The 14,536-nt window shown below is 33.3% G+C and overlaps 1 protein-coding gene across 1 annotated transcript; it reads right to left on the bottom strand.

Annotated features, from left to right (window-relative positions):
- Positions 1–221: 221 nt before the first annotated feature.
- LOC140049982 (syntaxin-binding protein 4-like) lies at positions 222–13,862 on the bottom strand. Its single transcript, XM_072094960.1, has 22 exons — positions 13,761–13,862; positions 13,447–13,490; positions 12,939–13,042; positions 12,413–12,508; positions 11,895–11,964; positions 11,380–11,454; positions 10,724–10,842; positions 10,378–10,438; positions 9,446–9,578; positions 8,880–8,986; positions 8,149–8,675; positions 7,228–7,448; positions 6,451–6,547; positions 5,882–6,009; positions 5,476–5,568; positions 4,886–4,951; positions 4,254–4,439; positions 3,787–3,915; positions 3,431–3,477; positions 2,791–2,936; positions 2,168–2,225; positions 222–1,733 (listed from the first exon to the last, which is right to left on the bottom strand). Exons 2-22 carry the CDS (start codon positions 13,482–13,484, stop codon positions 1,625–1,627), a joined length of 2,610 nt encoding a protein of 869 aa, XP_071951061.1. The 5' UTR covers positions 13,485–13,490; positions 13,761–13,862; the 3' UTR covers positions 222–1,624.
- Between the last annotated feature and the right edge of the window lie 674 nt (positions 13,863–14,536).

Here is a 14,536-nt window from a genome sequence, read left to right as displayed (position 1 = left end):
ATAATAATTCCAGTTCTCCGTGCTCAAAAACACAATGCTACTTCCGTGATGATTACGATTATGGTATTATGCATCTCATGGGCGATTAAGTTGGCCTAGAAGGCAACATACAAGAAAAACTATAAATTAAGACGATCACACGTAACGCAAACATTAAACGACAACGTATTTCAAATTTAATTTATTTATGTAAACAAAAAAACATTTCACCAATAGTTAGAATAAAGAAAATATAGAGTTTATGGTGATTTGGAATGTCTTTGAAATTCAATAATTATTAAATTCAGTTTTATAATTACGATAGAGGTTTAACAAATATTTAAAACCAGGGAATTATATAATTATTAAATTCATTTTTATATTACGATCAAGGTTTATCAAATACTTAAAATCTAGGCCTACTCTATTGTGAGAATTGTCTATATTTGGCCTCAAAACGAAACTTAAAAATATATGTTGAATAACTCTAAAACTGCAGTTTTTGTCGATCTTACAATTAAATAGCTGGTGCCTAGGAACGCAGTTATATATATGCCTAATATACTTCATTTATATTTTAGAGTGGTTTAAATTGATGAGTGATCAAAATAGGCAAGAATCATTAAGGTATGGAAGGAAGAAAAATGTTGCACAGCAAATTAAAAACAAATTATCAATAATCATATCATAATTTACAAATAATATAGTACAGTATAAAATGAAAAAAAACCCTAAATAAATTAATTTCGAATTTCAAATAGGTACATTATTTCTAATGTAAAGCTCTGTCTACACCATCAAATTAGTTTGACAAAATTGTGCCCAAATATGGTAGTGGTATACATAATGTCCATGGGCACAACACTTTTTTTGTCACATAAATTTGATAGTGTAAACAGCGCTTTAGGAAAAGGTGCATGTTAACACTTGCTTTCTTGGGTGTAAAACAGGAATTAAATTCATCAAAATTACTAGCCTAGCTTATGAAAATAAATATTAATAAGCCCAATCCATCAATTCTTTTAAATAAACAATATAAAACCCTCTTTCCTTTTTAAATCAAAATCGTATTAATTATTATTAAGTATAAACAAAATGTAAATAAAAATTCTAAATTAAAGTTGTGTTCTACTTGTTTTGTGCTGCCTTATATTATAGTACTGAAAATGATGATAAAATCATTATATTATTATTAACACCTAAATGGATTTCAGTCATTTGATTGGACGGTTGTGGGTCACATGATGCCCAATTCTTTTCCGCTTACATAGTAATTATTATGTTTTGTCCCGTCCATACATTTTTTATATATGTAAGTGTTCTGTGTTTAAAAAATCCTGGTCTTTAATTAGAATCAGGTCTTTGATTCTTGTTATCATTTTGTTTAAATGGTCTTTAATTAGAATCATGTCCTTGATTCTTGTAATACAATTTAAAAAACAGTTAAAAAACTGGTCTTTAATTAGAATCTTGTCCTTGACTCTTGTAATACAATTTTAAAACCAGTTGAAAAACTGGTCTTTAATTAGAATCATGTCCTTGACTCTTGAAATACAATTTTAAAACCAGTTGAAAAACTGTTCTTTAATTAGAATCTTGTCCTTGACTCTTGTAATACAATTTTAAAACCGGACTTTAATTAGAATCATGTCCGTGACTCTTGTAATTCAGCCTCCGATTCAGATATATCTACTTGCTGTAAATGTGCTACATTTGAGACAGGATGGGACCATGTGGACATCTGTGTTTTATGACTGAAAGATAATAACAAAATAAAACCATTCTGATTATTAACTTGTTCAATAAAATGTATATTATTATTATTATAAATAGTTTTATTTGTATCGTCTTGCATCATCATAGGACTAGACATCAAACCGTACTGCATAGCCGTGTGGAGCATTGTGAAAACGAAACATTGACGTTTTATTTGATTTTCCAGAGCCGGATTGGAGCAGGTTTGAAAAAAGCTTAAAGCTCTGTCTACACTATCAAACTTTGTGTGACAAAAAAAAAATGTTATGTGCCCATATATGCACATGATGTCATATCACTACCATATTTGGGCATATCACTACCATATTTGGGCATATCACTACCATATTTGGGCCCAATACACTTTTTTTGTCAGTGTAGACAGAGCTTCAAGCTTCTTTCAAACCTGCTCCCGTCTAGCATGAATACTTACTTGAGGTAGTACTTCATGCCATCTGCTGTATACGCTTCTTCCCATCCATATGGAAGAGCTGAAAATAAACATTTAAATGTTATGACTGAAAAATTACTGAAAAATGAATGTGTTTTTTAAATGCACGATCTTGTACCTTTTTGGGACAAAGGGTCCAAAGAGAAAAAAAAATCTTAAAGATGTATTTTCCCCAAAGTCATAAAAAAGGAAGATGTTGCCCGAAAACTCTGCTGATTTTCCTGGATGTTTTACTTTATTTTTCATTTAACTTTTTGCTTATTTTATTTACCCACAACATTTCATTGTTTCATTCATTAGATTTATATATAAATCCAAAGGCAAAAATTACTGACAAAATGACAATGCTGTGGGTATCAGTGGCTGGATCTCAATGGAGATACAAAAAAAAAGCGAAAAGCTAAATCAAAACGATAAGTAAAACAGTTGCTTTCGGGCAACACTAGCCCTTCATCAGATATATATATATATATATATACTTAATATAATCAGACTTTGAATAGGCCATTCTGTAGTTTCAATATTAAATTTATTCATTTCAGTTAAATAATTTTTTTCCGATCCTATTATATATAAAAAAAATATAGGTGTTTCGGATTACTTACGCTCTGACTCCATAAGGGCTTTGACAGCTTTGACTGTTTCGCGAGCCTCACTAGCCAGGTTGATTGGACCATTACGGGCATGCTGCGCCAGATAGCCTGGAGGATAATAGCCATTCTCTCCCCTCCTAGGTGCCTCACCCCTGCTCCTGTTGGATACAAATTTGGAGGCTAAATATAAGACAAATTGTACATACTTTCAACATGTAGTTGAAGTATCAGTGATGTAGCCACAAGAAACAAAGCGGTGCGGTTTTCGCATAGAAAAGGGAAAATCTCTGTTCAAAGCCAATGGGTTTTCAAAGGCCTTTGTGAAAAAGTGGTCAGGTTGAAACCTTACCAACCGTGCTGGTGGCTACGGACCTGAGTATAACTAATATAAGTTTTCCTGGTGTTGCAACAATTTTTACAAATAAGACAGGTTTGTTGTTCATGCTAGAATTAGGTGAATTGATAAAACAACCTCTCATACATGTGAAACAAAACAGACAAACCTGGTGATGAAGAACTACAAACTCAATCAACAGCCAATATGACATACATTATAATAGTTATTTTGGAATATTTTCTGAGGCAAAACAGCCCAAAATGACAAAGATGATAAAACAAAATTGCTTTTAAATCTATTGTCAAAATTAATTACCTTGCACCAGGTCCATTTGGCCCGTCCATAAGTGTTTCATGTACTAACTGAGAAGAGAGAAATAAAGTACTGCATTAAGGCCAATTTACACAGAAAAACGTTGACGTTAATAAAAATATAGAATTTATTCCTTATGACCATTTACACACAATACGGAGTGGATAGGCTGTTTCCACACAGGATAGATACAGATTCTATGTGGGAAAAGCTATGCAGTTTTCCGCTTTCAGGGGCCCTCTTTAATAGAATTAAAATATCTGGACAAATGAATGAAGTATTATAAAATAAAATATAGTACTGTCACTGTACTGAGTATGTGTGAAATAGGAATAATATAAATAAACAAATAATGTTACCTCTGCAAACTTGAGAAGTTTATCAGTTGACACTTCATAGACTTTTTTGTTTACTTGGCACTTTCTGAGCTCACACGTTAACACTGCTAGCTTGCGTTGCAAGGTACTTGAGTTCGGGTCTGCTGTGCCCTACATTCCAAAAAAAAAATTTGCATGAAATTTTTCTTTGCATCAACAGGGACAAATTAACCAATTACAGGATGGATAATAGTTTATCATGCTCAAAAAATAAGTATCAGTTAAGGCTTAGGGAGTGGAGTAGAAAGATTTGTGAGTTACAACTTTGACACTAGGTCAGTATTGAACTCTGACATTAGGTCAGTATTGAACACTGACACTAGGTCAGTATTGAACCCTGGACCTTGGGATTGAAAGGCAAGCAAGCACCAAGCTACAGCTCCACTATATTAAAGTTGAATAGCATACTAATAAAACAAATTTAAAAAAGAAAATTTGATTATATTTACCACTGTAGATAATGATGACGTCTTGTTTGGTTTTACCTGCTTTCTAAGTTCAGCTATTTCTTTTTCCAGGAGCCCTACAACCTCTTCATAATCAATCTCCATGTTCCTAGCTTCTTTTTGAGCTGCTTCTGCGAGATGCACACGACTTTTAAGAGCCCTACTCTCATGTATTGCACCTTGAGCCTCCTGCAATTCAAATATTTTATTCTTTAATCTGTCATAAAATGTACAAATAACAAACAGCAAGATATGAACTAAGCAAAAACCAGATATCAAGGTGTTAAGATAAAACCTTGTTTCAAACGGGGTCTAAAAGATATCTGGGAGACAAAGATTATCAAACTTAAAACTATGTTAAGTGTAAGGAAATACAACAAAAATAAAATAATATTATTATGGTGCATTGGAAAATGTACTAGTCTTGTTAATATCAATGAATCAGAATAAAATAGAACGTTTGTTTTTTGTACATTGAATTTAAGTTCCCTGGATTTTATGTATGCATAAAATTACCGATGAATCATCATTTATTAAATATGACCAAAGTGCCACAAATACAATAACAGATTATATTTTGTGATTGGGCAACCACTTGAGGACCATTTTATAATCTAATTTAAGAGTAAACTTACCCTTCTTATCCGTAACAATTCTTCTTCTGCAATATTGCAAGAGGATTCTTTTTCCAATAGTAGTTCCTAAAATGAAAATAAATACACTTTTAACTTGTGCAATTCTATTCTACAAATTACATTATTTTTGTTTTAAATTAACTAGAAATCCATAAGATTCTATATACTATATTCTTGAATACAGTGACTGTATTCACCATTCTCACTTAGGCTAAGGGAAACACTTAAAATTAATAAAATCTAAGTGAATACAATGTATATATAATGTTCCGATTTCAAATCTAGGTTGGGTCGACTTTTTCACAGATTTCCTCATCTTATTGTTTTCAAATATAAATATAGTTAAATATTTATTGAGTTAAGTGAAATACTTTTTAAAGGGAAATATCTCACTTAAGTGTGATTGGTCAATACGGCCACTGGGGTCTGGCATGATGATTATAACAACAGCAGTGGTGAAATTCATCACATTAACTTTATTCAATGATAACTTGATTATCTGATCAAAACTGAAGCCATTTTTTTTATTAACTACCATTCATAAGCCTAAATATTATTTTCAATATTTTTAGCAATTAGACTTATTTTACCTTAAGTCTCTCCACCTCTAACAAGGCTTCGTCTCTTTCCATTTTTATCTGCTCTGGGTTTTCATGAACTGTCGGCAAGGAAATTTGAGGCACCTAAAAAATAGACAACATGAAATATTGTGACAATGAATAGTAAAAACTGATTGATTGCATAAATTCCTCTGCTGTTTATATTTTATAAGGCTCTGTTTACACAAATTAGTTTGACAAAAAAGTGTGATGTGCCCAAATATGGTAGTGATATGCCAAAGTATGGTAGTGATATGACATCATTGTGTCCATATATGGGCACATCATATTTTGTTGTCACATAAAGTTTGATAGTGCAGACAGAGCTAAACCTATACAATGCTACAGAACATAAGAGTTTACAGTGTGAACACAAGTAGGTGAAGACTATGCTTACCTGTGAATTAAACGGTGGAGGCTCTGCAAAATCTGTGACATCATGAGCAGCAAACATCAAAGAACCCGTCGATATACCATGATCATCTAACTGGACACGGAACACTTCCCTTGCAGTCCGCACAAAATCTAATTTTGACCACCAAAAAATATCATTATGTTTCGATTTGGGTTTCGCTTGTTAAACTTTTTTTTCTTAACTATATCATCATCATCTTATTTTATGTTATCCCATGAATTTTTTTTTAATATGCCATTTTAAAGTCACCACAACAGTTATTCACTTTGACCAATTTACCTGAAAAACTATAATTTAAAGCAAAAACAGTCCAATCGGCTGCCAGCCAATTGGTTTTTGGTTGAGTTTAACCATTTATTTTATTTTTGTGAAAATTAATTTTTTGTTCCTGTTTTTTTTTTCTACAGACATGATTAACTTTATTAAAACTGCAAAATGGTTTATACTAAGTCTAATTTTATTAATGTTAATTTTTCATGTATTTGGGGGACAATGCATCTTTATTATTAATTAATTTAAGCTAGTCTAATAAGGTGCACAGTATTTCTTACCTCCGTAAGGTACCATTCCATTAGGATCAATAGTAAGACGTCTTCTCAACTCTGCCTTTTGAGTTTCATCAGGATGTAGACCCAAATACTGTAAAGCCTATAGGAATATAATATTTTCAGAGTAATTTTTTCAATAGGGTTTCAGATAAATATATTAGTGAGATTTCGCAGTGTAAACTTTAACGGATGACATCAACATTCTACTCATTTGCATAACAACGTAGTTCAGCGAACAGTTGCATTAACAAACTTGTTCGTTTTGATTTCACTTCAACAGGAAGTGTAGAATGAACACGCAGCATACGCCGCTCGAATAAAACAAATAATGGAATGCCTTGAGCCTAGCTAGGCATGTTTAAACTTGCATATTGGGTGATAAATAGCATAGTACAATAAACAATTCTTATTGTTTGGCTTAATTATACATAACTTTAAATTTACCATTTGTTTTCTTAATTATTTTTCAGAAATTTAATGATTCACCCATGTTTCTCTATGCACGTCACCAAAGTTTTTTGTAATCGCTTTGATGGGATCGATTTCTTTACAAAGTGGGTGGCGCTTGTGCGTTGCATGTTGGGAAATACATGCTTGTGCCAAAGCTCAATAATCTCTTCAATTAAAGGCCACTTTTAGGAAATGAGGTTTTTCTTTCTAAAGACAAATTTTAGCCATTTAATTCACCCAGTGAGTGGTTTCCAATTGGAGTCCTTAATTAATTGTACCCTCTACTTATTGATAATATTTTTCAACTAATTAATTAGAACTTGAACTTACCACTTCTAATTTGTCTATTCTCAGACGGACTTGAGGGTCAAGTGACAAACGTCGATCACGAGACATACGACTGGAGCCAGATCCTAATCCGCTGGTTGACTGCGATGTATGATGACTAGATAAAGTTGATGACCCCAGGTGATGACGTCCATTAGGCCCAACGGGGGAAGGGTCACCTGTTATGGCCAGCGTGTGAGGTAGTTGTGCACCACTAGGTGACGCTGAATAGATTATTTAACAAAACAAAAAAACACATTAACTTCAGGTCATTCATATGATAACATCCAAAATGACATATTTTTTAAAATTATGTTACATTGTAGTCTGGGTTTTAGATGACGATTTTTAGCTTAATAGTTCTAAAGAGGAAGGTTTTTTGGCATACATGGTGTGTCATAACTATACTGAAAGCAGAGATTGGAAATTTGTTCAGCAAAATATGGTCCTGTGTATAATACTGGTTGAATATTTTAGGTTAAGAAAAATATATATACACTCTCAGCAACCTAAAATTGTTCATTTGAGATGGGAGGCCGGGCAGTAGAACCGTAATCAATAGTCACAACATTGGCAAGGGTTTGAGGCTCTGCCATGGTTCTGGCGGTAGAACAAATCTTCTCGGATAAGGACTATAAACCGTAGGTCCAGTGAACACATATTGCTCGTGTGCACTTTAAAGAACCTAGTACATCTTTCGAGATATGTAGAGGGGTTACCCCGGTGTACTAGTTCACACACTGAGCCATTGTCGTGGACAGAGGTAATGGCGCCGTAATTGGCTGCCAGTGACACAATGGGAGAAGAATGTTGTTGTTGAAGTCCACAGCGTTCTGATCTTCAAACAACATATATTAGTAAATGTATCAATTTATTAATATCAAAATGTGTGTGATGTTGAATATAAAGCAAGATAAAACTCACCAGTTGATTGGTCAGCTTGTGGCGTTGAAGACATCTTGGGTTGAGCATGAAGTCCTTGCATGTGCGAGGGCAATGCAGACATAGGAGTTTGATGTTGAACACCCCCATTTCTATAATGGGCTGGTGTGTTCTCTGAACCATATCCCTGTGCAGCATCAGTACTATGTAATGGTAAATCTTGATTTGGAGAGTTTCTCGGCTGTGGTGTGGTCATAGAAGGGTCAGTATGTAAAGGTGACCTTTTCATGGACGTAAGATGTGGACTAGGGGTGATGTGATTGACCTGTGCTGCTTGCATTTGAGCTATTAACTCGGACGGGTGAGGATGATTCGGAGACGAGTTATAACCCTGTCTATTGTGAGGACTGGAACGGTTTGATTGAGTGTGAGAATAAGAGGTATCAAGGTGGGACGAAGGGGTACGGTTAGATGAGGGGTTCGTAGGATGAGAACTAGGCATGGGGCTTTGCGATGAAGTGTTTTGAGATGAACAAATAAAACCTATTGTTGTTGATGGCTTATCCGTCCTGAAAGCAGAAAGAAATAATATTTATTTTTATTAATATTAACAAATTTTGGGAATGACCATGGCTGACAGTGACAAAAAAAGGTGTGATGTGCCAAAAAATGGTAGTGATATGACATCATTGTGTTTATATTATCACATTTTTGTCACATAGAGCTTTAATAAGCCTACCTCAATTTTGTCACATAGAGCTTAATAAGCCTACCTCAATTTGATCCTTGTCATCAAAGCTTTGACATCCTCTTGCTTGAGTCCAATCAAAGACTGACCATCGATAGCCACCAGCTGATCACCAACCCTAAGCCTACCATCCTGAAAAAACAAATAAAGTATGTATAGTACATATTTTATATTAAGTTAATGACATGCCCATATATGGACATAATGACGTCATAACACTACCATATTTGAGCATATCACTACCATATTTAGGCACATCACTAGTTTGATAGTGTAGAAAGAGCTTTAGTCAGGGGGAGGATCAAGGATTTTGAAATAGGGGCACAGGGCATTAAAATATTGAAATGAACAGGACTGTGTCAAAGCGAATTTAGTTAAATGACCCCTTAGATCATTGAAAATGGTCCTCTTGCACATGGAATTCATGATAAATAGTTAGCCGGAAATGACACTAAAAAGGTAAAACTTTTGGGTGGAGGCCGGTAAGGCTGAAGTCTGTTTATCCCCTCCCTAAACCCGTGCCTGTTATTTTATCTTTGCTATTGGATAGGTTTATTTTGTATTACATTGGGAGAGTCAATTATAATATACCTTATGTGCATCTCCTCCAGCGATGACATGGTCAATGTAAATGGTTGGTCCATCCATTTGGTGCATTCCACCCCCAATACTCAAGCCAAGACCAGCAATCTTTGGTATTCTTATTTGTTGTACATTCTCAATTCTAGAAGGGAAACAAAACATTGAAGTAATAATAATCCAGACTCACATTAGAACTGAGGTTTTTTATGTAATTTGTTTGGAACAGCAATTTGGTAACAACAAATTGTTTATATACTTCTATATTATACAGGCATTGAATGTTAATAATGAGTGTAATGGCACAAATAATGGCATGAGGTGAAATTTTGAATTTTGGTTTGAATGACAATAAAAGATCTGTATCTGTATGTAACCTTTCATCATTCACAAAAAAACCATTCACAAAAAAAAGTACTATCGAACGACCCTTTCAATAGTGCATACTATTGCACGCCATGTGACCCACAATTGTCCAATCAAATGACAGGAATTTATTTAGGTGTTATATAAAAACTATTAGTTACTACCAAATAGACAGTAGACACACTACCCTATTATGAAGGCTAAAATGAATGAGGGGCAATGTATGTTTTAACACTACAGCCAACACCTATTAAGCTTTGTCTACACTATCAAACTTTATGTGACAAAAAAATGTGATGTGCCCATATATGACATGATGTCATATCAATACTATATTTGGGCATATCACTACCATATTTGGGCATATCACTACCATATTTGGGCATATCACTACCATATTTGGGCATATCACACATAAAGTTTGATAGTGTAGACAGTGGTTTAAAGGGAAACATTGTTTAGTCCAAAAGGTGATTCATATAAAATTATTCTACTGTGGTTATTAATAATGACAAAACTGTTCAGAAAGTGAAATCTTAGGTTTAGGAAAGTGTTACTTGGTATCCATGGTAACTTACCGTTGAGCTGTTATCCTACTACTTGTCATTGATGAGGAGGAAGCGATGCTTCTGGGAGAAACTGTAAGAAAAAATGTTATTTAGAGAACAATACCTTATAAGGAAATCGTTTCTAATCGAAAGAGAGCTGTTATTTTCATTTCACCTTTTATTTCGGAAAAAAGAATACAGGGTACAAAAAAAAAAAGTGTCTACATTATTATAAATATAAAGAAAAAATATATATTTATATATAAATAAACTGACGCCACAAGGTTTATACAATGAGTATGGAATTGAGTCATGGAATTGAGTCATGGAATTGCCAAATCATCCCGCAACCCTTAGTGTAGAGTACAGTACCTACCTGATGCATAGTTTGCAGAGCTGCCCATTGATGACACTGACTGAGAATCATTCATTGAACTGCTGCTTGCCGTCCTGGAGTACTGTATGGACGACTCGCACAAAATTCTAAAATGTTTCCTGTGAATAGGTAATCAAAATATGTTAAGGGTCGCAGGTTCGAATCCCGCCAGAGACATTTTTTCATACAACTAAAAATACGGAACATTTGCTGATGAGTTATGCTCGACGCGATTATGAGATCATGTTCCGAATATGAGCTAGATAGTATGATTTTTCTATAACGTTCACATGTATTAGCCTATATACCAACATAAAAAACTCTGTTCATACATCTTCCATCTTAAGGCAACTGTTTGCATATACAGTAATGACATGATCTGTAAGTTTACGATTTCAAGTTTTTTGGATGTTGAATTCAAAATTAACTTGTTGATGGTAATTAGTTGGTAAACTAAAGCTCTGTTTACACTATCAAAATAGTTTGACAAAAATAGTGTGATTTGTCCATATATGGACATGATGTATCATATCACTACTATATTTGGGCATATCACATCATCATCATATTTTTTGTCAAACTAGTTGATAGTTTAGACGGAGTTTATCACTTTATATACAGTTTTATCTTAACTATTGTCAAACATAAATACATACTTTGATGAAGGATTTCTTGTTACAACCAAAGTGACATTATTTGTAGCTGAAGCACTCCTCAGAATGTGAACTGCCCTGAAAAAAATTTAAATAATTTTCATTACATACTAGTAAATGTAATTAAAAACACAGTATAAGTCACACCTTTAGAACTTTAAGGGGTATCCCCAGAATAGGCGGTAGTGTTAAAACATACATTGTCCCCTAACTGTTTTATCAGTGTACCCTTAATAGAGGTGTCCCTTTAATAACTGTATGTAGAAATTTTCTCTTTGATAAAATAACAGTTGGGGGCTCGAGGCATTTATTCGAATTTTTTTTTTTTTTTATAATTCCAAAAAAAGTATGGTAATTAAGCCCATATACAGCATTCAGTGTTCATCGGGACGTATTAAACGTTTATCCTTTGTCTACCAACATGAAAAATAAGCTTGTTATATACACAATACTTCTGTACCAATCTCTAAATGCAGTTTGTAGTTTCAGTATGGTGTGTGTGTTTTAACAGTACTTACCTTTCGTTTGTAACTCGCAGTAAACTCTCGCCATTAACCGTCAGGATCTGATCACCGTCAAATAATTTACCTAAAAAATAAATGTTCAAAGGTTTTAATGAAAGTGGCAGTGTGGTTTGGTGGTTGATATGCGTGCTTACTAATATTAAAGTCCTTAGTTCAAATCCTGACTTAGTCCTTAAATGCATCTTATGGTCAATATAGCTGCCTCACTACCTATAAGCCTCATTTGGTTTTAAGCTCTGTCTACACTATCCAACTAGCTTCACAAATGTGATATGCCCAAATATGGTAGTGATATGTCCAAATATGGTAGTGATATGACATCATCATGTCCATATATGGCCACATCACATTTTTTTGTCACATAATGGTGATAATGTAGACAGAGCTTTAGAAAGCATGGGTTTGCTATCCAATAATAGTTTAAATTTTGTATTGAAGAATTAAATTTTGCAAAGGAAATTCAAGAGAGCTTCCGGTATGAATGAGAAAAATATAGTTTTATATTTTTTTACCTCCTTTTGCAGCAAGTCCTCCCTTTAAAATCCTTTTGATGAAAATCCCATAATCAATTCCGTCCTCTTCACTTTTACCTCCAATGATTTTAATGCCTAAAAATTCAAACAACATTTCTAGCTTTACTGGCATTACTGCAAATTATGTACAACCAAAAATATTCAATTTTTCACATTCAACTTACTAATGACGTTTGACAGTGTAAGTTAAGATATATTGTCCCTTTTTTTCTAACTTTTTAAAAATTATTTTGTTGAATATTCTATTTTAATGTTACATAATTGTTATTCACTTTGACCTAAAATTGGATCGTGAAAAAGGGTATTGACCTAAAAAAAGTCAAATAGGCTGCCATTCAATGTTTATTGGTTGACATTTATGATTTAGTTTTTATATTTAAAAGTGAACTATTTCTTTTACTTTTTTTTCTTTATTCTTAATTTATTAATTTTCATGTTTTTGAGGGACAATACATTTTTATTTAGTAAAAGCAATGTTTAAAAAAGTTTTTAAAAAACTACATACCAAGGCCTTTTTTACAATTTTTGAAAACTAGTGTTTCTGTACCATCCATGAGTGTACTGTGCACAGGGGTATGACCAGATGCCGCCGGGGAATCTTCTTGTGTGCTAAAATTAGAAACATTAATAATAATATTATAAGTTTTGCATATTAAAAACAAACTAAAACAAAAAAATTTTAAAAGAAATCTGGTCAAAACCTAATCATTTGATTAGTCAAAAGGTCAATATAATATTGTTTTGTTGCATAACTTAACTGGTGTCCAAGTTGAACAAGTCCCATCCATAACAAAACTAGATTTGAACTCGTCACTTTGACGAATTTGGGTTATCCGCGCAAACGCAACATGCACATACGTTAAATTATGAACGCCGACAATTATTATGACAAAATAATGTCATTTCATTCTTCTACTACACAGAATTGACAGGATATTCGATATTTATTTATGGCAACTCAAAAATTAACGATTCTGGTTATTGATACAGTAAAATAAAATACTCGAATTAACCTGATTTCAGCTTCTGTGAGAGTAACAGTCTCCGACATTACTATCTGGAAAGAATTTATATTAATTGTTAGGGTTAATTCTTTACTGGGGATCCTAGGCCTAGGCTATGCCATTCAATTGAATATCAGTCCACTGTCTGTCGAAGCGCCTACGTACGTGTACTGCCCGTGTGTACTGAAAGTGCCAGACAGGGTAGCCTGCCTGGGCCTAGCCTAGCAGCTTATAATGTAATTAATTAAGGCCAAATTGACTAGTTTCAAATTAATAACTTATTTAATCAATTATAACAAAAAAACAAGGGTTCAGTCACTTACTGTTTAGCTGTCTACCATTATTTATTTGTGAAATAATGATAAATTAATCACATAAAATTGTAAACAAACTATCTAGCGTCATTTTTTCGGATTTTTCATCTTCGTCCGTCATTATATAGCGCCCTCTATCATCGATTGATTTGTCGGTCCACTCTCTCGATCTCCACTACTCTACACCTGTATACTGCTGCACGCACACTGCACTCCAATTAATCAAGTTCAAGTTAAAGTTAAAATTCATTTAATTCATATCGATGCATTTCATTCACATATCGCGTCATAAAATTCATATCATCGAAATGTTGCGTAAACGGCGTTCCATACAATACTATACAATGAATAAGATAATATATAAGAAAATATGCAATGTATAAAACATGGTAACAATATAAATATAAAACACTATTATTATATAGAATAAAATATAAAACGTCTCAAGTTATCTTTTAAATTGCTTGTTGTTGCCTGATTGCACACGGAAGAAATGATTTATTATGATGCTCAGTCTTCTTAATTGAAGGAATCATCCTTTCGGATCTACTGAAATTTATAAAGTTAAAAAGAGGATGAGACTGGTCGTTAATTATATACATTTTAGTTTTTTCTCCATAACCTTATCGCATATATCATGGATAGATGGGACGTTTGCACCTATTACCTTCTTAGCCATTTTTATTATTCTCTGTAATTTATTTGAGTTATACTTAGATAAACTATTTACAGCAAATACAGCAAAATGTTAGCCTGATGGAATAGAGACAGCGCATCTCTGCCAA

Source organism: Antedon mediterranea, chromosome 5 (genome assembly GCF_964355755.1).
Source record: "Antedon mediterranea chromosome 5, ecAntMedi1.1, whole genome shotgun sequence".
In the NCBI taxonomy this organism is placed as follows: Eukaryota; Metazoa; Echinodermata; class Crinoidea; order Comatulida; family Antedonidae; genus Antedon; species Antedon mediterranea.
This window is presented reverse-complemented; position numbering and strand designations above follow the sequence as displayed.